Genomic DNA, 23,759 nt, shown 5'->3' with positions numbered 1-23,759 from the left:
AGTATTTTAGTCTCTGGCTGTTTGGACATTGCTTTGAAATAAGTTAGTACAACAAATGCCCAAAATGTTTCCTTCAGGAACCGAGTCAGTGCTTCCCTCATTTTGCATGACAAATAGATTGTCATTGTCTTGATTTCTTCTTTTCCAAAACATGAAAAAGACAAAACAAGGCTAATCCAAGTCCCTGGTGTGCACAGTGACCTGCTGATTTTTGTGATTACTCCTAAGACCACAAGTCTGACAGTGTTTTAAAGATAGTAAGGCTGTAGATTTTGCTGTATTTAGGTTCATTTTTCTGGGGGGAAAGACATTTTCTGAAGGATCGTGTTTGACAACATGATTACCTTCAAAAAACTGTTTTTCAAGCACAAATCATTCGAAGTTAGATCTCAAAACAGAAATTAAGCTTCTTGCTGCATTGACTATTTACCTTACTTGGAATTTTTCTAGGCTTTCTTTCATATGAGATAGTCCATTTATCAGCTTACCAGCTACAATGATATTTCTGATAGAACCGAGTCTATTTAGAAGTTAAAAGAAAGTAGAAGTGTTGGCAAAAGCCAAATTGGTCAGTCATAACTAACTTTGTTACGTAACTACAGGCCAGTTATTTTAATTTCTGAGCCTTTCCTAATGTTTTCTTTAATTGTCTTTAAGTCTGAACAAGTTTGCTGTCCTGAATCAAGTCTTACATTGTAGCTGCAATATTTTAAAGATACCTGAATAAAAACTAAAGCTTCTGATGGTGAAAGATACGTTCTGAGTTGTCTGCGTGGACAAATGAGTCTCCTCTAACATTTTCTTTGTTAATGGAAATGTGGTTAGTATACCAGTATTTTTCCTTTCTTAATGGTCCAGCTATAGGAAGGAAAATGCAACTACTGCACATTTGGCGGGGCTAGAAAGGAAAGTTATTTAGGTGTTTTGTGTGGTTTGTACTGCACCAGACAGGAACATTCTAGCAAAGAAGAAAGGTAATATATCTAATAAGCTACTTTCTCTCAGCTTGTCCTCTAAATCCTGTTCTGCAGTGAAAAGATCTTAAGGCATACCTTAAGCATGTTTACTTCATAGAAGCTGAATATAGTATATCACAGCTCATGTCTGAAATCTTGTAGATAGATGTGTGAGTATGCTGGTATGAGCAGACCACTTGGGAATTCTTTTGGTCGAATTTTAGCAGATAAACATACTCTGCAGAATTCCTAATCTCCCAGAGTCATGCTTATCAGTGTGTCAGTACCTAAGGGTCACTGGGTGCTTGTTTCTAAGGGCAGCTATTTAGAGTGGACAGCCAGTGTTTGCACTGATTGCCTGCCTTATCTTGGAAGGCTGAATTGCTAGTGCAGGCCAGAGCTTATCTTTATCTCTTTTATAAAAGGAGATAATCTCCAGCCTGCACTAGCAATAGTGCATATCTCCTTTATAAAAGGAGATAGAGAGATGCAGAATGTTCCTATTCTAGCAGCTTTGGCTTCAGGAGCAGAATGATGATACGAGGCAGGGGATGCCGCAGCAGACAGGCACATGTGCTGATAGGAAGTAGTGGATATGACTTTGAGGAGTTGTGGTTATTTATGTCTAGGAGTGGTGTTTCTATATTTGCTGTAAGCTGACAGTGGTGTGGACTGCAATGGAAATGACCAGTCCCTTCCCTATTGCAGTTTTTCAGAGTCCTGACATGGAACTGGGTTAGGAGCAGATCCTGCTGAAAATAAAACCTATTTTGCTAACTAGATTTTAGCTAAATTCTTTTGGCTATTGCTGCACAAGTGCTTGTGCTGGCACAAGGAAGGGCTGAGAGCAAGCTGTGAGAGTTATGAGTAGGACTGTTGTGGCTTTTATTGGCAGCTTGCCATTGGTTTGAGGTAAAGCATCGCTATTAATCCTGCATAAATGCTTGCAGCTCCCAAAAGATTTCTTGTACAACTGACTGAACCTTGGGTGTCATAATTAAAGTAGAAATCCTGGAAACTGCTGCTGGATGTTGAGAGGGAAGAATGGGATCCCACCTTTGAGATGTAATATAAAGCTGTACACTTAAAATGCAATTATTGCTGTTTAAAGGTTAAATAATCAACTGTTCAGTTGTAAAAATTTATGATTGTCTTAATCGTTTTTTGGTTTTTTTTCTCCTTCTCCCCACAGACAAAATGAAAGATGCTATCATAGCTAAACTAGCAAATCAAGCTGCAGATTACTATGGTGATGCTTACAAACAGTGTCAATATAAAGATACTTTGCCCAAGGTTAGTAACTCATGGAAATAATGTGGGATATGTTGTTATTGTGAGTAACTCTTATTGTTTACAATGTACTTGCTGAAAGACACTTAAAATATGTATTCTCAAGCTGTTTTCAAGGAAAATGAACCTGTAATTTGAAAAACAGTGAAGAATCGAGGGGGCAAAAGAGTGTGGGTTTTTTTTAATAAGTAAGATCTTATTACATGAAGTGCATTTATTTGTAATGCATTTCATTAAAGTAAACTTGAAATGGTTATGGTATTATTTAGGGATGCATTCTTAGAATTTAATGCCTTACTAAATCTGTTTTCAAACTAACACTTTCTATTTGGGCTTAATTGGCTTCTTAGTCTCAGTGTTTCCATGTGAAATTTGCTCTCGTGTTGAGTACAGCATGACTACAGAGGTACTGTTCACTGACCTGTTAGTGACAAAAATGACTGGAAGTCAGTGTGTGTCTTCTGCCTGCTTTCTCTTACACTACCCCAAAGCAACTTTGAATGCTGTTGGTTTTGGAAGAGGTAGAAAGATCTTTCTCATGTTCCTTGAATGTTTCCCACATAGGTGTTATGTTCATGATGATTTTGACAGGTAGTGAGGTATAATACAGCCATTGCATTATCTTTTGTTGCTGTGTACCTTTCTAAGCTGTAGATCTGCTCCTTGTTCCAGTTGCAAAGTAATCTCTCAAGCGAGGTTATTTGCAAGAGCGTAAGGTTTGTTGGTTAACACCAGCTCTGAGAACAGTTCCATGTTTAGGAGTGTGCTGTGAAGGTTGATTGGATGTGTCGAACTCCAGTTGCAAGGCCTTTGAGACAGCTTTGTCTTCCAAATTTACCCTTTTTTAATGTTATTTTTTCATCTCTGGGGGAGCAGCAAATTTGCAGAAATGTGAAGAAGCAGGTTTTTGTATACTGAGGTCTTTAAAACATCAGTGTTTTAAAGTGTTTTCCAGTGCTGCTTGATTTAAGAAATAAAACAGTAAGGCCAAATCCTTGATCTAAGACCATGTCTGTACTGTGCGCTGCAGCATAATGTTTTCTTCATGTCTTGGTTGGTATCCTGCAAAGATAAGTGCACTTATATAAAGTCTAAAAATGACTTTTAAGTTGCTTTCCATGTCAGTAGTCACTAGTCTTCTTTATTTGTTCTTTCATAATTGTAGTTGCTTTCTTGATAGGCCTGCTGCTGTTTTAAGTGTAATTACTTTGTTTAATTAAAAACCAATCAAACAAAAACACCCCTAGAAGACCTATCTTTCCACCAACCTCCATTTCTTAAGAACACTGTCTTGGCTTTGTCCGGGAGTATTTGGGTGTGTTCTTGCAACTGTCCTTTCTACTACATGCATGCATTTCTTATCTTTGAAGTAAATGTTGTGACTTCATGGCTTGGATTTAAATCATAGTTCATTTAAAATAATGAACACCAAGAATTTTGCAACAGCAGATTTAAAAAAATTCAATCCATGCAAAGCCACATGATCTCTGACATTTACCTCTGATGTTTTAACCTATCTAAACCATTAATTGGGTGAATCTAATTTCCTTTTCTTCTTCCTTTTTCTTCCTGCATCCCATGTTGTCTGTGGTGGTTATTGTGGTTGGACTTTCCCCTGGTCAGTATTTTTATTTCCAGGAGGTGTTTCCTGTTCTGGCTGCAAAGCACTGCATTATGCAGGCCAATGCAGAATATCATCAGTCTATCCTGGCAAAACAACAGAAGAAATTTGGTGAAGAAATTGGGAGGTTACAGGTGAGTAACTTTCTTCTCTGACAAATATGGAAAAACTTTTAATCCTGGAAAGCTGGGTTGGAGTTCTGAAATCCTAATAACTGAGAATGAAATGTATTCAGAAATTGTTGAGCATGCTTATCACATGAATTGAATTGTTATCAGCTGCAAAGATGAAAGTCACCTCTCTAACCTTCGTAAAGATGTGTTTTAGTGATTTTTGGGCAATTTGATACTGCTTGACATGTTAAATCTTTATCTTTGTGTTTGCATAAGCTTCATATCTAAGCTTATCTATCTATCTATACAGCTAATATGACAGATTTGTTGATAAATTTTCCTATGTAATGTTTCTAAAAATCCCCGAAAGGTTAAAATTCTACCTGATCTATACCTAGTTCTTTTGCTGATATCCTGCTTTAAATTTGAGTAATTTTAAAAAATTGTACAAACAGTTCTCTTTTTAGTCTTTATAGTTTTTTCCCCATATATTTTTTCTAGAAGGACTCAGATGTTGTAATGAATAAGGTCATCTCATATTTTAAATACAGTAGAGAAAAAAAATGCTAAAATGAACTACTTCCTTCAAGTCCCTGGAAATTTAATTTTGGAAAATAAATATGTGAAATGCTGGTTCATCTGATAGTGAAGATCCATGTGCGCTGTGTATCTACTGATATGCAGGAAATTTGACAGACGTACATAAGTTGATCATGTTGACATCTTGAAAGTTACCATTATGCATTTATCAACTTCATGCAGGATGGAGCTTGAAACTTCTTTGTTGTATGCTCATCTGTTTTCGTAATATGAAAGGGAGAAAGAAAATCTGTTTTTTAAACAGTATTTAAATTTTTTTTTAGCATGCAGCAGATTTGGTGAAAACGGTGGCATCTCGCTACGATGAATATATAAATGTTAAAGATCTGGTTGACAAAATCAACCGTGCACTTGCAGCTGCCAAGAAAGACAACGACTTCATTTACCATGACCGAGTTCCTGACCTGAAAGATTTGGAGCCCATTGGAAAAGCCAGTCTTGTGAAGTCGACTCCAGTTGTTGTTCCACTCAGTCAGAAATTCACTGGTAAGCAAAGTGTATGGCGTGCAGAGGGTAATTGTTACCGTGTGAAACAAGTGGTCAGCAAAGTTCATTTGTACCATGCAAAAATAAACATTTACTTTTTGCATTCTGTTAAGGGTACAGCTGCATTTCTGAAACTACTGGTTTTCTTCTCCAGTTTGTTGTTGTTGATGATAAGTGTAATAAAGCACAGGTTGAAACTTCTTACCTGAAATGTACAATTCTCTTAAAGATCTTCGTAAGATTTTCTCAGCAATTCTATTTTCTATATTAAACCAATCTTTTTAATTTCAGAAGGAAAAGTTCTGTAGGGGACAGTGCCAAGTTAGGCAATATTAACTAACCTTGTTGCTGGTCTCCTATAAAGTTGAAAAATTTCCGTTTGTTGGCTCTACAGATGAGTTGTGAAAAAATTCTCTTAACTTCCTCATATTTTTCCTTTAATGAAACAAAATTAGAAATGAAGCCTTAAGTCAAATCTAATTTGCAACCCTACAATTGTTGTCAATATATTGTCTTTAAATTATTTCAAACTCAATTCAGCCTGAAATCTAAAGGCCTTTAAAAATAGATTTTTTTTTTTTAAGACATCTTGGGGAGTAGGAGGAAAGTATCTTAAACTGTTTAGGTCAGTCTCTGTAGTACAGTATGTACAAAAAAGCTGTGAAGGTGTTTGAAGGCTTTTAGTTTCATAATGCAGCTTGTGTAATTTATACTACTCTAATTGCAGACCTGTTTGAGAAGATGGTTCCATTGCAAGTGCAACAGTCTGTGAGTGTTTATAACCAGAGGAAGGCAGATCTGGTAAACAGGTCAATAGCCCAGATGAGAGAAGCCACAAATCTGGCAAATGGGTAAATATGGCTTCTTGTTAAGTTTCTCAAGTGAGATTGTACATGGCTTGTAAGCCCTGGGTGCCTTGCAGCCTCCAGATATCCAGATTATAGCAGTGCTTTTTCATTACGATATACTCGGCTGGCAAATTTAAACCATAACAGGGGGATTTAGAGCTACTTTTCTGTAGGTGTTAAATCTGAAAGCTTATTAAAAACAAGTAGCATTTATTTTTCTGCCATCTTCCTTTATTTTTTAGGAGTCCAACACCTGGTCAGAATCAGTACCATTAATCTAGAAGGATTTTCATATTCCAATGGTCATTAAAAAAAAAAAGTTCTTTAAAATAAATAATTTTTAAAAAGTTGTACCAAGCTGAGAGATGGCAATGTAACTTAAAACAGTTGTTTCTTTTGTCTACCAGTCACTACCTAAAATGTTTGCCATGTTTTGTAAGTGCTAAAAGTCTAGTATTTCTTTAGCTTTTTAAGAGCTTTGAAATGTGATTTTAATGAGGTGTATGTTTGAAATTTCAGCCTAGGCATAGATTACACTCCATTTCCATTATAATTGACTGTGTGATTGTTTGTTTAGATAGCAGTGTTATTTTCAGGATAAAAATTGTTTATTTAACATGTTTACTTTTTCAGTGTGTTGGCTTCCCTCAATCTTCCTGCTGCTATTGAAGACGTGTCTGGTGATACTGTTCCTCAGTCTATTTTGAACAAGTCTAAGTCTGTGATTGAGCAGGGGGGAATTCAGACTGTTGATCAGCTGATCAAAGATCTGCCTGAACTGCTGCAAAGGAACAAAGAAATCCTGGATGAAGTAAGCCCCAAACCAACTACACTAAAAGATTCTTAAAATACATCTCCACTGAATACTTTGCTTTAAATGACAGTAGAAAAAGTGCATAATTATTCAAATGCTTGTAACTTTAATAACACTTTCAAAGTATGCTATTTAAGTGTTCAGCCCATACACAAACTGTGCTGTCGCATGTGCATGTTTCCTTACAAATATTTTCTTTTTAAAAAAGTTGGTGGAGTGCTAAAGAACATTCTAAAGAAATTTGAGTGATTTTTCCCTTTCCTGCCTTTTATTTGTAAAATTATATTTTAAAAGAATGTATAGGCAGTTTTTGTTTTCTACACTAGCTACATTTTTGAAACTATTTTATGTTTAAAAGAGCTCATAATGAATGTAACATTTTACTCTTGCAGTCTCTGAGATTATTAGATGAAGAAGAAGCTACTGACAATGACCTGCGAGCAAAATTCAAAGAACGCTGGCAGAGAACACCGTCCAATGAACTCTATAAGCCCCTGAGGGCAGGTAAAGTCCATGTTTCATGCTTTGGGTTCTAAAGATGTCCAGAGTGTAAATTAAAGTAGTTTTCAGTGCTCTGATATTATCTATAAATACACCAATTTCAGTTTGAGGCAGGTTATGCCAAAATATCCTGATTGCAATCTGCACTGTTACTTGGAGCTGAAAGAGGGTGTGACAGCAGGGAGTTTGCTGTGCTTTTGCACTCTTGGTGTGTATGTGCATGTTGCATATAGGTAAAGTCTTATTTCATAAGGGTCTTGTTGCCCTTGTAAATCATGGCTCAGGCTCCTTAGGCTAAATAGAACTCTGGGAGAGTGACTCAGATGGAATAGGGGTAGAGAGACATGAGAGACCTGCTGCATGATTGCCACATGTCCACATCGTGGTGTATGGAGGTTGTTTGACTTGGGCTTGTTGTGCCTTAAAAGTATGTAAACTGACAACTGGCTAACTGCTTAAAAAGGCTTGGTTTTTGCAATAAAGCAGCTCTCCTTTGCACTGCCTGGGGATTCTGAGTCACTTTGCTTCATACATGTGCATGCTAAAGTTTCAGAAAGCAAATTAAATGAAAAATGTCTGCCCTCCTAAGGATTTAGTTTCAATTGCCTCTTAAATACTTCAATGTATTTTTCTTTGTCAACATATTTTTTTTCCATCAGTGTGTTGTCTCTTTAATTTGGTGGTTTTTTTTTTTCCCCAGAAGTCAGGTCAAACTACTTAACACCACCATGATATCATACTTTCTGTGTGCCTAATATGTGTTGTTTTTTGAAGTTAACAAGAGACTGATACCACTGAGTTGGTCTTGCAAAGTTACAGTTTTAAATCTGCAGTGTTCATTCATATACCTTTGTATGCTTCACAGGAGAATTAAGATAGGTGCCTAGTTTATGCACGTTTTGAAACATAATTTGGAAGCTTAAGTTTATATAAAAGTCTTACATATTGTGCAGGTTTATAATAATGTATGATGGCTTGCTGAAAAGCAGAAAAACTGCTCAGGTGCAAGATTGGATGGAACAAATTTTGAAATGATATAAACTCTTTTTTTCCTCCTGCCCCCAGAGGGAGCCAATTACCATAATATTTTGAATAAAGCTGTGCAAGCAGATGGGCAGGTGAAGGAGCGCTATCAGACCCACCGCGATACGATTGCACTTCTGTGTAAGCCAGAGGCAGAACTCAATGCAGCCATACCTTCTGCCAACCCAGCAAAAACACTACAGGGAAATGAGGTGAAGCAGTGAAATCTGTCTCTATTTTGAATAGAAGCGCTGTTTGTTTAACAAAGTAAACTTTCTTGACTTGGTAATTTAATTTGTTTCTGTCTCAGTTGATATGTGAGGTAACTAACATTGGGAAAAGAAGTTGTCTTCATGTTTAAAATCTTCTTGAGCATAATTTGTTACATTTAATGTGAGCAAAGTCAATCACCGTGGACAGCAAAGTATTATAAAAGGAGTAATGAGTATTTTTGTTGTGTAGGGAAGTGGGATGTAGTGCTCAGGTTCTTGGGACAGCATAAGACATGGCTCAGTATTTTAAAGTTTATTTTAAATATTAGGCAATTACACCAATTTGCTTTCCAAGAAGTTAGTGGCTGATCTACAGCAATATTACTATTTTTCTCATAGTAATGATTTTATGTCAGTGATTTTTGGTGCCATCTTAGAATATCCTATTGGAAGGTATCTGATCAACTTAAAAAAACCCAAACATTTTGCAGTAATGCAGCAAAAACAAACCTGTAGAAGAAGAATATAGATTGAGAAATGATTGAAGATCTTTTGTTTGGTCATATTTTGTCCTGGTTTCTCACCTTTAAACACATTCATAAACAAATATTCATGCAGAAATATTGCCAGTATCAGTGAGGAATGCAAGATGGAAACAAGTTATTAATATGTTAAACTTCCCCAATAGTTCCTCTAAACCTGCTAACTTAGGACATTTATATTGTCTAGGTTGTTAATGTCTTAAGAACTTTGCTGGCCAGTCTGGATGAAGTTAAGAAGGAGAGAGAACAACTGGAAAATGACCTGAAATCTGTAAATTTTGACATGACAAGCAAATTCCTGACTGCACTTGCACAGGACGGTGCTATAAATGAGGAGGCTATCTCTGTGACTGAGTTGGACAGAATTTATGGAAGTTACACTCAGAAAGTGCAGGAGTCCCTAAAAAAGCAGGAAGAACTTCTCAAAAACATTCAGGTACAACATTTTGCATGTTTTCCTTTCTCCTAAACTGAGAGCAATGATACTTCTACCTGTCTAGTCTCACTTTGCTTTCTAGTCTGTTTTACTTTTTATTCTGTCATATGTCAGTTGATACTCCTTTATGCCTTGATCACTGAAAATACAGAGATGTCTTTGTGTTCACTAGAAAGAAATGGGAATGTTTAGCATGCTCTCCCTACAGCTCCAGTGTAAATTCTCTTGGACCTTTTCTTGGCACAATTCTGCAGATGGTTTTGTCCTTGAAAGAAGTTGAAGTGGTGTGTTAAAAAGATTTTGGGTTTTTGTTTTTTTCCCCTCATTCCATTTTAATTCTTCCTGGGATAACAGGAGATGTGTCCTTAAGGTATACTAGAAGACATTTTGGGTCTTTGAAGTACAGCTTGGTTTATTCCAAATTGCTCTTTAAAATATATACTTGACTTCCAGTATGTGCAGAGCTTTTTGAAGTAAAACTTGATAGCATTTCTCTAAGTTTATTTATAAATTCAGTCTTAATTCATCAGAGATGGGTACCTGAAACATCTGGCAAAAGAGCAGGTCTTAGTGCTTGGAGAAAAGATAATGGCAGCTTGAATAGTGATGGACACTTTTTCCAGTAGGGGAATATTTTTTTTTAAATGACCATAAACACCATGTTTAGCAAAGATTTTATATTTTGATTTTTTTTTTATCACAACATAGTTAAAAAATCCTGATGGGTATTACTTTAATGTTTGAATGTCCTGGAGTTCAAGTTTGTTGGCTTCTGGCAGTTGAAACAGTCTTTTTAAGTTAGCTTGTTTATTTTCCTGAAAGAAATGAGATGTAAATAGGTGTTCCTTCTGTAAGTTTTCCTCTTCCCTGTCCTTTTAATAGTTTGCCAATGTCAACCAAATTTGAAGTAATGCTTCTTAAAAATACTGACTTTCAGTATGATTTTATGAATATCAAGGGAAGTTGGTACAGGAGAGAGCCTAATTAGTGTAGCCTTGGAAAGACAGTCTGCAGCATGAGCTTGAGAATTATTAAAGGCAGACCACAACAGAGCAGGTAATTAAGTGGTGATACCTACTGCCAGTGAGTTAACATATGTACAGTTCTGAAATATACATTATAATGGTCACTGCACTTGGCAGGTAGCAAGTATGGAAGTCCAGTGTGGATGGGAGATGAGGAGAAGCAGGTATTGGGGAAAACAGAAGCAATGACCAAGAGGAAAAAGAAAACAAAACATACAGAATCTTACATGGAACTAGCTTGCATTATTTACACTGTTTATTCTCTTCTTTTAAGAATGCGCATCAGGATTTTTCAAAGATGAAACAATCAAACAATGAATCTAATTTAAGAGAAGAAGTCTTGAAGAACTTAGCTGTAGCAAATGACAACTTTGTGGAACTTGTAGCCAATTTAAAAGAAGGCACAAAGGTATGGTAATGCTTAAGGGATTGAAAGGACTTTTTTTTATGTATACAATGAGATGTAAATCAAAAATCATAATAAACTTTGGATACGTGGTAGCTGACAAGTGCATTTTTGAGGATTTTACTACTGAAGCAAGGACAGTGAGTTGCTTGAATTTTGATTGTTTCAAGAGCTGTGAAATGCTTCTTTGTTCCTATCTGAAAAGTAAGCTTTTCTGAGCAGTAGGATAAGTTGTTAATTACAGCTGAGTAAATGATGCTGAAGCACCCAGATGAGCTATTTTATCTGAGAAATTCTTTCATCTGTTCTCCCATGGTATTTAATCACCTTATAAAATTGGTGTTTTAAATGTTGTTACTGCATACATGAGAAATAATGAGAGCTGTATCTAGCTTGCTTTTTTTGATCTGGGTGTCTGTCTTATGGCTTCTGTACTAAGTATTTTTTGCTGGTTTATTGATAGCTCATTAGACAGAAAAAACCCAGCCTCTGAGATATCTATACAAATGAAATGCATGGAACTGAGAGCAATAAAATTTAAAATAAACAATTATCCTTTACAAAAATAAATAATTCATCACCAGAAGTGATCTAGTTTTGCTCTGGTTTTAGTATGTTTTTTTAGTTATCCCAAACTATTTTTATATTTACACACACACAGACACACACACAAACCCCCACAAAATTCTATATTATTACAGCAATGGGCAACAGCAGCTGACAAATTTTGGTTTTGAAAAGTAAAATAAAATGTAATAGCAAACCTTACTGGAATGACAGGTTCTGGGCACTGTAATAGTACAACACCAATAGCTGGATCAGTATGTAGAAGTATGCCAGCATGGAGTCTGAAAGTATTGATTGAGCATATTGTTTTTATTTTTCTTTACTAGTTTTACAATGAGCTGACAGAAATCCTGCTGAAATTCCAGAACAAGTGCAGTGACATTATCTTTGCTCGCAAGACAGAAAGAGATGAACTGCTCAAGTAAGATTTCAATGTTCTGTTTAAGTATTGCAGAAATGTTAAAGTATTTATCAGAAATTTATCTTTGGAGACATGTTTATTATGATGAAATGAGAAAGGCTTAGCACACCTATTCTTCCTATCACTTCTTTACTTTAATCCTAGTCCTACTCTCATTTCTCTTAGGAAAGTGATAGGAGAAATAAATGGAAAAAATCTACTTTGAATCTGCTCTATTGTTCCTATGTGCAGTTCAACACAAATCTGTTTCATGTTATGACTTCACTCTCTATTCTTTTTGGCATGCTTTTGTTAGTTATTTTATTTTATTCTTTCCTTTGAGGAACTTCTGATTTCCACACCCTGCTCCTGCTGTCAGTTTAGTTTGAGAAATTATATGCTTCATCATAAGATTTGCTTCCATGTCTTCAGTGTGAGGGGGGAAAAGCATTGGTATTCTACTTCTGCTCTGCAGTCTGCTCTAGTCTCATACTTTATCATTGCTTAGATATGTGGATTGCTTACAATGCTTGGGAGAGAAGCACATTTTGTCCTTCATGTGAGGAAGAGTGTTTGATGTCATTGTCCCTTATATTAGATCAGACCTAGTATAGTGTGTTTCAGCTGTGATTTTTTAGGCTCTTCTCTTAAGAGTAAAGCATAATTGAAAAGGTTTGCCATTAATTAGTGTTCTTTAGCAAAGCATGTAGCCTTTTATAAGAGGACTCATTACTAAAATTTTGGTTGGTGAAAATGCAGTTGTTCTGTGTAGTTGCCATCTCAAAAATGAGTTGCTCAACCCTCAGTTTTTACCTCTCCAAACTTGATCCTTTGTAGAATTGTTATTTTTCATTTGGGCTCTGTGCTTGTAAACAAAGTCTGAGTTACAACCCCTTCTGCCTTTATTTGGCTTCCTACATTCATGTGGTTTGGAAGCTGTTAGGCTGCCTAACTAAGGCAGAGGCCTGAATATCTCACACCTCTGCTGTGTTTATGTTCACTGTTAAGGCTTTAGGGTTAGTGTTGATAGAACATTCTGCTGAGTCTTGCAGTGCTCTTTTACTGTTTTGGCTAATGTTGTGATCTATACCCAGTATTGAGTTAGAACATAAAGACATTATTAGAAAATAAATGTAACAGTTAATCAGAGAGTTGGCTAGAGGATGGTTTCCCTGGAAGTGATTTGGACTCCAGATTTAGTTTGAGCTAGCTCAGTGATCATGCTTTAAATATTAGACTTACTCTACTGCATCTTTTTGGCTTAACTGGCTGCAGTGTATAACAAACCATTCTTAAACTAAGCTGCGTGTTTGCTCTTCTGTTTTTAACAGAGATTTGCAGCAAAGCATTGCTAGGGAGCCCAGCGCTCCCTCCATCCCGCTGCCTACGTATCAGACCACGCCAGCAGCAGGAAGTAAGCCAGCAGCATCGCCCGCTCCCACACCAGCCCCAAGAACCATGGTGGTAAATACATGCTGCACAATTAGGGGGTGGAAAATACTGGGTCTGTACTTGAGAACTGTAAACTCATCTGTAATTCGTGTGTATCACTCCTTAGTATACTGGTGTGGTTGGAAATGTGTTGAAGTGAAATAGAGGGCAAAATCTTAAGGCTTTGCAGAGAAGTGTGTTATGTGCTATTCATGTTCATAATTTCTAGATTTGAAATTGAAAGCTTACTGCCATTTAGGTGCTTTGCATTATCTGTATAGACGAAATATAGAATGTCTGTTTAAAATAAAAATGAATTAATCATATAACCACAGCTTTTGATTCCAAGGCTTCGATAAATAAGCTCCAGCTTAATTCACTTTCTCTTGTTAGGGGACTAAACCACAGCCACCAGCACGGCCACCACCACCAGTGATTTCTGCAGCAAGCAGTTCCCCTTCTACATTAGCACCCTCTGGAACAGCTGCAGCTCCTGCTGCTGCTCCAGCTCCTACTCCAGGAGCCAGTGCACCTGCAGCAAGCACGGCACCTTCACAGGCACAGGGACCACCTTACCCAACTTATCCCGGTTACCCAGGGTAAGTTACAGGAACACTTAAGCAGATTTTTTGTGATTCTGTTACTTAAAAGCACTTTTTCTTGTGTGTAACATTTTAACATTAGTTATTGTTAAAGTTGAAGGTTTGTTTGCTGTTTGAGGAAAGGGAGTTTGTTAGTTTTTTCGTTGGTTGGGGTTTTTTTTTGTTTGTTTGGGTTGGGTTTTTTTTGTTTTTTGTTTCAATCATGTAACTCTTGTAGGAATCATTTGCTTGTACCTTTTGTGGGAATGTACATTTTAAGTGTTTACAGTTCATCTTCTTTAAAGAAGAAGGAAAATAGGCCTACGTTTCCTTAATCATGGTTTGTTGATTTTTGCCAACACTTGCATAATCATTTGGTGGTGGTTATCTCAAAACTGTTGGCATATCTCATTTTTCAAGTCTTCAGTATGGTACTAAGATACTGAAAAATACAGAGAAAATTCCAGTTGAGTAGTGCTTTCTTCTGAGGCTTTTTTCCATCTTCCTGGTGTCATCACAAGGGATTTAAGGCAGCTGTGCTCCCCTTTGGTAGCAGGCTCAGCAAATGTTGAAATATGCACAATGTTATTAAACATTTGAGAATTAATTTAGATCGGTTCTAGTTCCAGCAAGTTGCCTTTACTCCACCTTCTGTCTGATTTCTGTTCCACACATTGTAATAGTTTTCATGTTCACTCCTTGAAAGTTACCACATTCCCTGCTGAGCTCAAAGCAAAATGAGAGGAAAGCATTTGTGGAGACTGCATGTGTGTTTGTATCTATTAATGAGTTGTTTTTTCAAATTACCATCACCAGTGTTTTTCAACTCAGGTATGCTGTTTTTTTCCCCCCACACAGGTATTGCCAGATGCCAATGCCAATGGGCTATAATCCATACATGTATGGGCAGTATAATCTGCCATATGCACCCTCACCTGTGTATCAGACTCCTGGACAGCCACCATATCCGCCACCTCAACAACCTGGATACCCTTTTCCTCAACAGCCTTATTATCAGCAATAATGTCTCTGCAAAGAAGCTCTGCTTGTTAAAATTTGGGAGAAATTGGCTATAAGTGTACTAAAACTTCTAGCTTCCGTTAGTGTACCATACTGAACTGTATGCAGCTATAACTCCTGTCTCTTATTAACTGCTCCAAAATGTGTAGATCAGTTTTTATGACACTAAACTCTTCGAAAGATCTGCTGCAGTGGTTTAGACCATAGACTAATGCCAGAATTCGAGCCTAATTCAGTGGTCTGAAGCAGTACAGTACATTTTGGTTAGACCAAAATACTTGTTTGCAAAAATCCTCTAAGTAACAAATAGGTTCAGATGAGAAAAACAAAGCAGTGTGTGCACTGGGTGTGATATATTCTACAGAACCATATAGCATTTCCTTCTATACTCTATTGGTTTGTATTTTTTTAGTTTAGTTAAAATATGCTATTTTGTCTAATAATCAAGGCCTTGTAAATCATCAGTAAAAAGAAATAAATTACTTAAGAACGGTTTAAACACTTGGCATTCTCATTACCATAAAAATGTGTTTTCTGTGTCTGTAGATTGTTTCATTTGTCCCTTGACTTTCATAACAAAGAAGTTCTCAAGGGTTTAGCCTTACAAGTGAATTTCCACCTCTTTTCCATGATTCTGTATTTTTGTGACAGAATCTATAATTAACCCTTTAAGTGTTGGTAGATGAAGTCTTACAGGTAGAGTTTTCCTATAACTTTGAAGTGTACTGGACTGAAATACATTTATTACCATTTTGTAAGAATGGTTACTGTCATCTGCAGGATACTGTATAAAAGAATGGAAGTCAGGGTCCTCTTACAGGACCAGTGAGTAGTTGTTCTAACTTGTGTTTTCCAAAGAAATGGTGGTGGAAAATATGTTATGGCTCAAAATAGGGCAACTATTGATTGCTGGAGCTTTGCAGTTTGCTTTTTAAATATTTGCTTTTTTTCCCTTGAAAAAATAGATGTAATCCCTCAGGGAGCTTGTAATCAGTGGAAAACTTGTTTTTTGGGGGTGGGGGGAAAAGAAAATCTTGTGAATTAAAGCATATTGAATGTTTACTTTTGGATCCATCATCTCAAGGGATAAGTAACCTTGCACTGCATTTTACATAAGATAGTGAAGAATCTAAGTTTGGGGTTAATGGCTTCTACCAAATATTTGCTAACCATTTTTCAGCCTTTTCTTTTTCTAACAGGCTTGTCTAATGAGGGACTCTTCTTTCATTTAGCCCTTGATAAGAGTTAGTTCTGTGGGACAGTTAGTTTTCTGAATGCTTCATAGAAGATGTTCTGGCCTTACAGAATAACTATAACAGTACCTGTGTTACAAAAAGTTACTCCTTTGTTTTTCTATTAAAGTGCCTGATTAAGATATCGAGGTATATTTTAGTGTAGGGCGTTTAGCGGTGCCAGTTATTGTAGCATCTGGGTGGAAACCTCACTGGATCATGAATATTCTTCCTCATAAAGAAAGCAGCATTTGTATTCATATGAGCTCCTTTCTTTCTGTCTCAAGTTCCTCTTGCTGTGTGATCATCCCGATTATTGTGTGAAGACTCCTTGTCTTTAATACTTGCTAACCCCTGTAGAAAATGTGGATCAAAAGGTAGAAATGAGCACCCCTTATAGAACTTATTGAGTACCTAATTCTAAACAAATTGGTTCATCTGTAGAAGCTCAGTGATGTGGGGAACATGATGGAGAAGGGAATCCAGCACCGTAGATGAAACCACTGCACAAAGACAGGTGCTTTGCATTTCTTCAGAAACATTGCTGAATGGGGTGGCACAGAAACCTCTCAGTTTTTTTTTTGTTTTTTGTTTTTTTTTCCCTGATGAGAAGACATGAGGCAAGCGAGGACAATGAGAAAAAGCTAGGAAGATAACTGTTTGGAAACAGCAATCACAACCTGATTTTATTCTAACAGGAAAAACAGTAGTTTTCCACTAACTTCACTGTGTCAATGTGCAAGTGCAAGTCTAATGCAACCTTTTAAATTCGTAATTTTTAGTATGCCATGGGCTGTAGGTTTTTCAGTTCACAAGTTAGATGCATTTGAGCTATTGTGTAAGTTTGTTTCTAGTGCCTCAATTGATAAAATTTATTTTCATGCTGTATAAAAAAAAGTCATTTGTTCCAGCATAAAGATTCTTAGAACTGAAATTTCCTTTTTAAAATTTCATAGATCTGGAATTACTGTCAAAACATTTTTTCCAGTTGTGTTTCTGCTTGCTTTAGTCTATTATTTGAATATGTGTAGAAATCTATGCATTATGTTCAGTTTTTCTCTTTTTTTTTCCTTAAAGAGAACAGAAAATTCCAGACATGTTATGTATCTTCTTTTAAGCATGCAGTTGTCATGACTTTGGTTGAAATGTTACCTTGTTCTTCTATAGTTTATTAAAAAAATCAGTTAGAAAATCTGATTTCATGGTGTTTTTCTCAACTCCTTTGGGTTCAGACAAGTGTTGTTTTGGAAAGGATGGAAACAAGTTATGGGCTTCCAAGAACATTTGTGCTGTGATGAAGGCATATCAGCTACAGCTGCTTGGTAATAACAGCCACGTTCAAATCCTGGTAGTTGTGTTTATTTCCAAAGCTGATGGAGTGTATTTCCCTCTGTTTATATGAGGAGGAAATGATTAAGATTGATTTAATGGTTCTGTGACTTCAGAAACTCGTATTCCTAATTTGTTTTTGTGAACTCGTGTTCAGGCTGGGTTACATGAGACCCCCAGCATCATGGGCATTAAACCATGAGGTGCAAGGGCAGCTAATAACAGCAAATAAACAGTCCCCATGGGCAGTCCAAGAAGTCTATTTTTAAATTTTTTTTTCTTTTAAAGGCTTTGTAATGCCAAGCTTGTTTCAATTGCTGTATGGAGGGAAAAGTTTGCAACCTTGTCCTTTCAGAGACTTTGAAGTCAAGCATTTATTTCATCTTGCATAAAAGATTTCAATGCAATTAGTAAGAAAAGCAAGTTTTAGGAAGCAAGCTAATAGCAGATCATCAGTGAAATACCAAACTGTTGCAAGGCTAGCAGGTCTTTCTGCAATCTTTATTAACATGGTTTCAGCCCATATGGAAAAAGTGTCTTCTTTGCTGACCACTGATGTGACACTGCCAGCTAATGGTACTTCTTTTACTATCATCCCATTGTTTTGAGTGCTTTTAGAGCTGATTTGTGAGATTTATTTTGAATTCGACTGAATGAAGTCCTTTGCTATTTCCAAGTACCTTGAGGCAATATTTGAACCTTGACATACCTGTAACAGCCTCACCCATTGTCAGGTAACTGAAAATCACAAGAAAATCCTTTGGAAAACACTTTTTTTTCCCTCTGCATTACCTGAGAGATGTGCTTGCTTGTTGCTAAAATGTGTTCAGTTTTGAAATGACTTGCATCTCAGAAGCTGTTTTCTGGCATGCATTTATCCTGGCAGAACATTAAAATAGACTAAAATGAGCAATTGTAAGTTGAGTTTTAGTTGTATACTGTTTAGAGAAACTACCTGAATTTTCAGGAGTTCACTGTGTATAGTTTAAAAGAAACTATTTAGAAAGTTTCAGTGCCTGAAAAGATTAGCTATTACAGCAGAGCAAAACTCAAAATTGCTTTCTTGTATTGTTTATGGGGAAAGATTTGAGCTTCTTGCTGCTTTCGACTAACATTACCCAATCTGCTGACTTCTTAGGTTTACCATGACTTTTGAAAGGTATATTTGAAATGGTCAATGTTTCTTTTTTTTTAAAAAAGTGACTTCTTATTCAGCATGATAGCTAAGTACTGCTAGATTAAAAAAAAATGAATTAGTTTTTTTAATTGCACTGCTCTAAGTACTTTCCCTTACGCTTTTGTGTTCTGACAGTCAAAAACTTTATACTCAAGTTGAGATTTTTCTGATTTGGACTCTGGTAATTTACTGGCAAGCATAGAATTACTGCTAATCTCAAGTTATCACTTTAATCTTGCATCTAATTCCCCTAATTGAGTGTAATAGTCCCTGGTGCCAACAAATTTATCTCAGTTGTTATATTGTGCTTTTCCCCCCCCCCTTTTTTTTGTTTTTAAATGTTTCAAAATCCTTGTGAGAGGCTGGCCACCAATTTTATTAAGCAGGTTGTGAAGAAAAACTGTTTACTATCAAGCATGAAAAGAAAGAGGCAACTGCCATTGCAAAATCAGCACCAAGGCTTCACCACAAATTACTGCTTTTGGGCCCTTCAGTCGTTTCACCTTTAATCCATTCTGCATGTCAATGATGGTTTGCATTTGCACTTCCACATTGAAGCACTCCTGGGTGCTGGAGTGCTGTTCTCAGTGCTTGTAAGCTGCTGGAGTGTTTGCTGGTGTGAAGATAACCTGTTCCTACGTTTGCCAGCCAGGTGAGGTGTGTTGTTGGGAAGGCAGAGCAGTGGAAGGGCCATTCCCAGTGGGCAGCTTGCCTGCAGTCCCTTTCCTTGGAGGCTGAGGTGGTGAGCAAGCACAAGGGTATGGGCCTGGAAACCCAGCTGGTCTCGGACTGTGCTCCTAAGAAACATGCATGCAACAGCTGACAGCATCCAGGTGATGAAAACGTGCTGAGACTTGGCTATGGAGTCACTGTGGGCACTGGTGAGATTTATACCAAAACCAGATTTGACCTCAAGCGACCGTTCACCTAGAGTAACCTGTCCTGTGACCTGAAGTAACCTTTATCCTAGAGTGACTTCTGTCCTGTGACTGTGAGGAACCTATGCTGTTGAGGAACATCTGTCCTTGGACCTCAAGGTCCATTAACCTTTGATCTTGAGGATCCTCTGTCTTGTGTCCTCAATTAACCTTTGACCTTGAGGAGTCTGTCACCTCAATTAACCTTTGACTGCAAGTAAGGTTTGACCTCATGTAATCTCTGTCCCAGTGGAGTAACATTTGAAATAAATTAACCTTGGCCCTATGACCTCACAGAACCTTGCACTTTGAGTAATCTTTGTTCTGAAAGAATTTTTGACCCAGCACAACCTCTGTATTCTGGCCTCATGCAGTGTATGAGCTCCAGTAGCCTTTCTCCTTGAGCCCCTGTCCTGTGATCTCAATTAACTGCTGTCCTGTGACAGAGGCTGGACTAGTCTAATTCTGGAAATCTGCCTTAGAAAGTAACATTTGACATCAAGTAGCTTCTGCCCTCTGACCTGAAGTAACCTTTGATATCAAGTAATCTTTGTCCCATGACACAGCCTGACCTGGGTTCACTCTTTAAGGATGTCTGAAATTGTTGGGGACAAGCAGCATTGTGTGATCTGGGCAGAAAGCACTGGGCTGTTATACAAGCAATATGAGGGCAAATGGCTTCCTCTGCCACTGCTGAGCTGCAGCTTCTCCTGCCCCAGCTCAGGCATGCTGCTAGCAGTGGGAGACCCTTCTGGCTTCAATGGTGGCAGTGGGATCCTCAGGACCTACAACCCTGGTGCCAAAGCAGACAACAGGAGGACTTGCTTGTGGCGTGTGAGTTGAGTGTCCAGGTTTTGCTAATGATGGATTCCACTGGAACACAGAGGCTGCCTGAGGTAGATAACTGCCCTGTGTTTTGGCTGGTGCAATATTTACAGGTTATTTCATCTAACAGATTTGCCATTGGTCTGCCTGCTTTTGAATGTCTGACAGCAAGAGTGAGTGTTGTGTGAGGTGGGAGGCTGAGGTGTAAGTGCTGACTACCTTACACCTGGGGAGTTCACTGCAGTGATGTCTGCCTGAGGAGTGGGCCTACCCAGCTCTTGTTTCTCTGCTATTTCCCACTGCAGGTTTTTAAATCTCCCCAAAACCACACCTGGTGGCACCTCCTACTTTTTGCTAGCTTAAACTTTTCTGAGTTGAATATAGATTTGTGTATACACACACACACACACACACACACACACAATATCTGAGTTGTAAGATAGATGCAGCTTGTGGTGTTTACATTCTCAGAAGAGCAGCACCACAGAGCTGTCTGCTGAGCCTGCAGCAGAGGGCAGACTGAAACCGTGTAACCAACAAATCTCTTTGGTGTGAATACATGCAAAAAGAGATTTGAAGTTTATGCTGGTGGAAGGACAGGCAAATCATTTTTTAATTAAGCATCATCAAATTTAACTTTGTGTAGATACCATGAGTGCTCCTTGGTTGATGACCTGGAGTCTGAACTGTAAAACCAGCCAAATGCAGGGACAATTATGTCAGCTGCGTGCATCCATCTTTCTGACCAGCTGCACAACAAACTCAGAGCACTGTGCTGCCAAGGTGAAGGGATAAGTAAGATTTCAGGTCATCCTAAGCTGCTTTATTGGCCTTCTGGACTTAGGTAACTTTTGGGAATTTTCTACTTGTAGTTTGCATACTTGGGTATTGTCTTTCTGTATACACCCAGTGTGATTTAAGCTCATCTGGCATGCTAAAATGTCTGCTTACCTAGAGCAATGCAAAATTAACTGATTAGGTTTAAAGAGCTGAAGCAATGAGGTGACAGTGGAACAAAGTGGAGGGTGGGTGTCACCATGACCCATTCTAAGAAAAGGAAGAGAAAAAAGCATCCTGTGCTGCTGGCAGGAGAGAAGTGTGTTGAAAGTAACAGCTCTGTCACCGTCAGGGCAGCTACAATGCTAACAGCAGATGTTGCACCAGGGGGATGAGAAACACTTAGAGAGGGAAGATGTCCAAGTGGTCAGAGAGGAGAAGGGACCAGGAGAGAATGAAAGGAAAGCTGAGGGAGGGATAGTTAATGGCTGAGGAAATAGGAGGTAAATCAAATGAGTTTAGGAAGAGGAGGAAGCATGGAAGAAAGGCCCCAAGACTTTGACAGCATGAATCATAGCATTTTAGGTGGTGCAAGGAAAGCAGAATTCAAGCTGAAAAGACTGAAATATTAACGGAAACAGAAGAAAAATCAATGGTGGTAAAGGGAGGAGGAAAAGCAGCTTTAGCTGTACAGAGAGAGAGAGATCAGAAAAGAAATTTAAAGGGTGAAGGAAACTCATTTTTATCCAGTGAGTTTAGAGAGCTGGATGAAAGCTGGGGGCTGATGATGGGCAGAGGTGTTTAGAAGGGAAGACAGAAGATGTAGCAGATGATGTGCCTTTGACAATGTTGGTCCAGGCTGGCTATAATGAGGATTTGTGTCTCAGAAATGAGTAGGATAATCCATGGAGTGATCAGAGTAGAGGAATCAAGGTAAGTGCTTACATGCCAGTGTCCAGTGCTGAAGTCAAAAAGGGGTGATGTGAAACTTCAGCCTGTAAAGCAGAGGAGAGACAGCAGGTCAAGGTGCAAGAGCCTAAGTCCTGGTGGTAGACAGGAGTATCTCAAAGCAAATGGAGTTTCTTATTTAAGAAAGCTGAATTTCTTCTCTAATCAGCCTCTTGCAGTCACTAGTTACATTTCATTAGTGAAGGAGCATTTCATATTCTATTAGTAAATTTTTCATTAGCCAGCAGCTTCCAGCAAGTATTAATTTCCATAAGCAGGAAAGGAGTATATGATCTATCATAGAAACAGATGTCAATTCAGATTAAAAACACTTCCCTGGCGCCTTGCTGTTTTCCAATGTTGTTATACGGCCACATTGAAACACTTTTTCATTTTGCTTTGAAGTAAACAAAACTTTGCGGGGCATTTCTAATCCCCAAATGCAGAAGTACTTAACCGAGTGTGCCTGGCGGTTCCTTAGCGCTAGGTGGCATTCTATGGAAAGGCATAACACCAACCCCGCTCATCCACCGCGCACTGCACTGCTTTAAATCTCCGCAGCTCACCAGCATCGCCGGCTTTGTGTGGAAAATTTTGAGCTGCATCGTTAAGAGCCAAAACAAAATTGATGCAAGCTGATGGGAGAGAAAGTTTTGCTCTGCAACAGAAAAAGATTGTTCTGAAAATATTGGAGAAATCGGAATGCTACCTGTAAGCCTCCAGAAGAAGAATGTTTTCTGGATTTTGCCATTCCCCACATACACACACACTCTGGCTATGTTAAGCATGTAGCATTTCACCACCAGGTTGTCAATGGGGCTTAACAATGGACCCCTTCCTCCCCACCCTAATCTTCTGTGAAATAACACCCTTTTATTTTCAGTTAAGAGAAAGAAGGGCAGTGGGTTGTGTGAAATACTGGTAGCAATGACCCACACTATCATTTAATAACCTTGCTAGTATAAAACATTTTTCCTAATCTCTGAAGAGGAGATAATAGCATATATGGGAGTCTTCCTTATCCACAATTTTGGATAGCTGTTTATTCTGTTTGGTAAGGAAAAGGGTACTAAAGGTGATTATTGAAATTGTACTGGTTTCTGCCGTGAGAAAGAGCTGACAGTAGGGCCTTGAATATGATCCATGCTCTAGGAGGCTGGTTATGGTACAGTTAATACTCAGGGAGAATTTTCCTCTTGTTGCTCCATGGTGGCTATGTTTTGTGTGGCCTCCACTGTGGAGAGGAGTGGGAGGGGGTGAGCTGGAAGCTCAGAGTAGTACAAGTAGAAACTTTTTGTGCCTTGGTGTACTTCCCTTGAGCTGTGCTTGCTGTCTTTTGGCATGGTCTGAGGAGATCTGCTCCCTGCACAGCTGCAGTAATATTCATATCACATGGCACAGAAAATGGGCAGGCATTTGGACCACACTCAGTTGATTTTTACCTGTTACTGAACATTACCTGCACGCAGGTTACTGAAACTGTCTGTGTGTAGCAGAAGTTACAAAGCCTTTGTTGTGAAAAGGATAATCCTCAAATACTGCTCAACAGTCATACAGGTCACTTTGAAAATGACTGTAGGTGTAAACAGAATTTTCATCTCCTAGAATGCTGATTAATACAGGTCACAGTGATTTTATACAGCTGCTCTTAAGCATGGATGATTTCTTAAAGCCCATTCAAG

At 38.0% G+C, this 23,759-nt stretch overlaps 1 protein-coding gene across 2 annotated transcripts in view; it reads left to right on the top strand.

Annotated features, from left to right (window-relative positions):
* The window catches only part of PDCD6IP (programmed cell death 6 interacting protein), a 30,439-nt gene extending 13,138 nt beyond the window's left edge, over positions 1-17,301 (top strand). Inside the window, exons 6-18 of one of the 2 annotated variants that reach the window (XM_066556876.1) lie at positions 2,149-2,249; positions 3,885-4,001; positions 4,844-5,066; positions 5,794-5,917; positions 6,548-6,725; positions 7,121-7,232; positions 8,295-8,464; positions 9,194-9,442; positions 10,742-10,876; positions 11,767-11,861; positions 13,172-13,304; positions 13,665-13,870; positions 14,711-17,301. In XM_066556876.1, the coding sequence (XP_066412973.1) occupies positions 2,149-2,249; positions 3,885-4,001; positions 4,844-5,066; positions 5,794-5,917; positions 6,548-6,725; positions 7,121-7,232; positions 8,295-8,464; positions 9,194-9,442; positions 10,742-10,876; positions 11,767-11,861; positions 13,172-13,304; positions 13,665-13,870; positions 14,711-14,876 (2,009 nt within the window). In that variant the 3' untranslated portion in view covers positions 14,877-17,301. Of the gene's footprint in view, positions 1-2,148; positions 2,250-3,869; positions 4,002-4,843; positions 5,067-5,793; positions 5,918-6,547; positions 6,726-7,120; positions 7,233-8,294; positions 8,465-9,193; positions 9,443-10,741; positions 10,877-11,766; positions 11,862-13,171; positions 13,305-13,664; positions 13,871-14,710 lie in introns of both variants that reach the window. The other variant, XM_066556867.1, reaches the window with a different exon arrangement.
* The last annotated feature ends 6,458 nt before the right edge of the window (positions 17,302-23,759 follow it).

The sequence above is a fragment of the Molothrus aeneus genome, chromosome 1, assembly GCF_037042795.1.
Source record: "Molothrus aeneus isolate 106 chromosome 1, BPBGC_Maene_1.0, whole genome shotgun sequence".
NCBI lineage: Eukaryota > Metazoa > Chordata > Aves > Passeriformes > Icteridae > Molothrus > Molothrus aeneus.
This window is presented reverse-complemented; position numbering and strand designations above follow the sequence as displayed.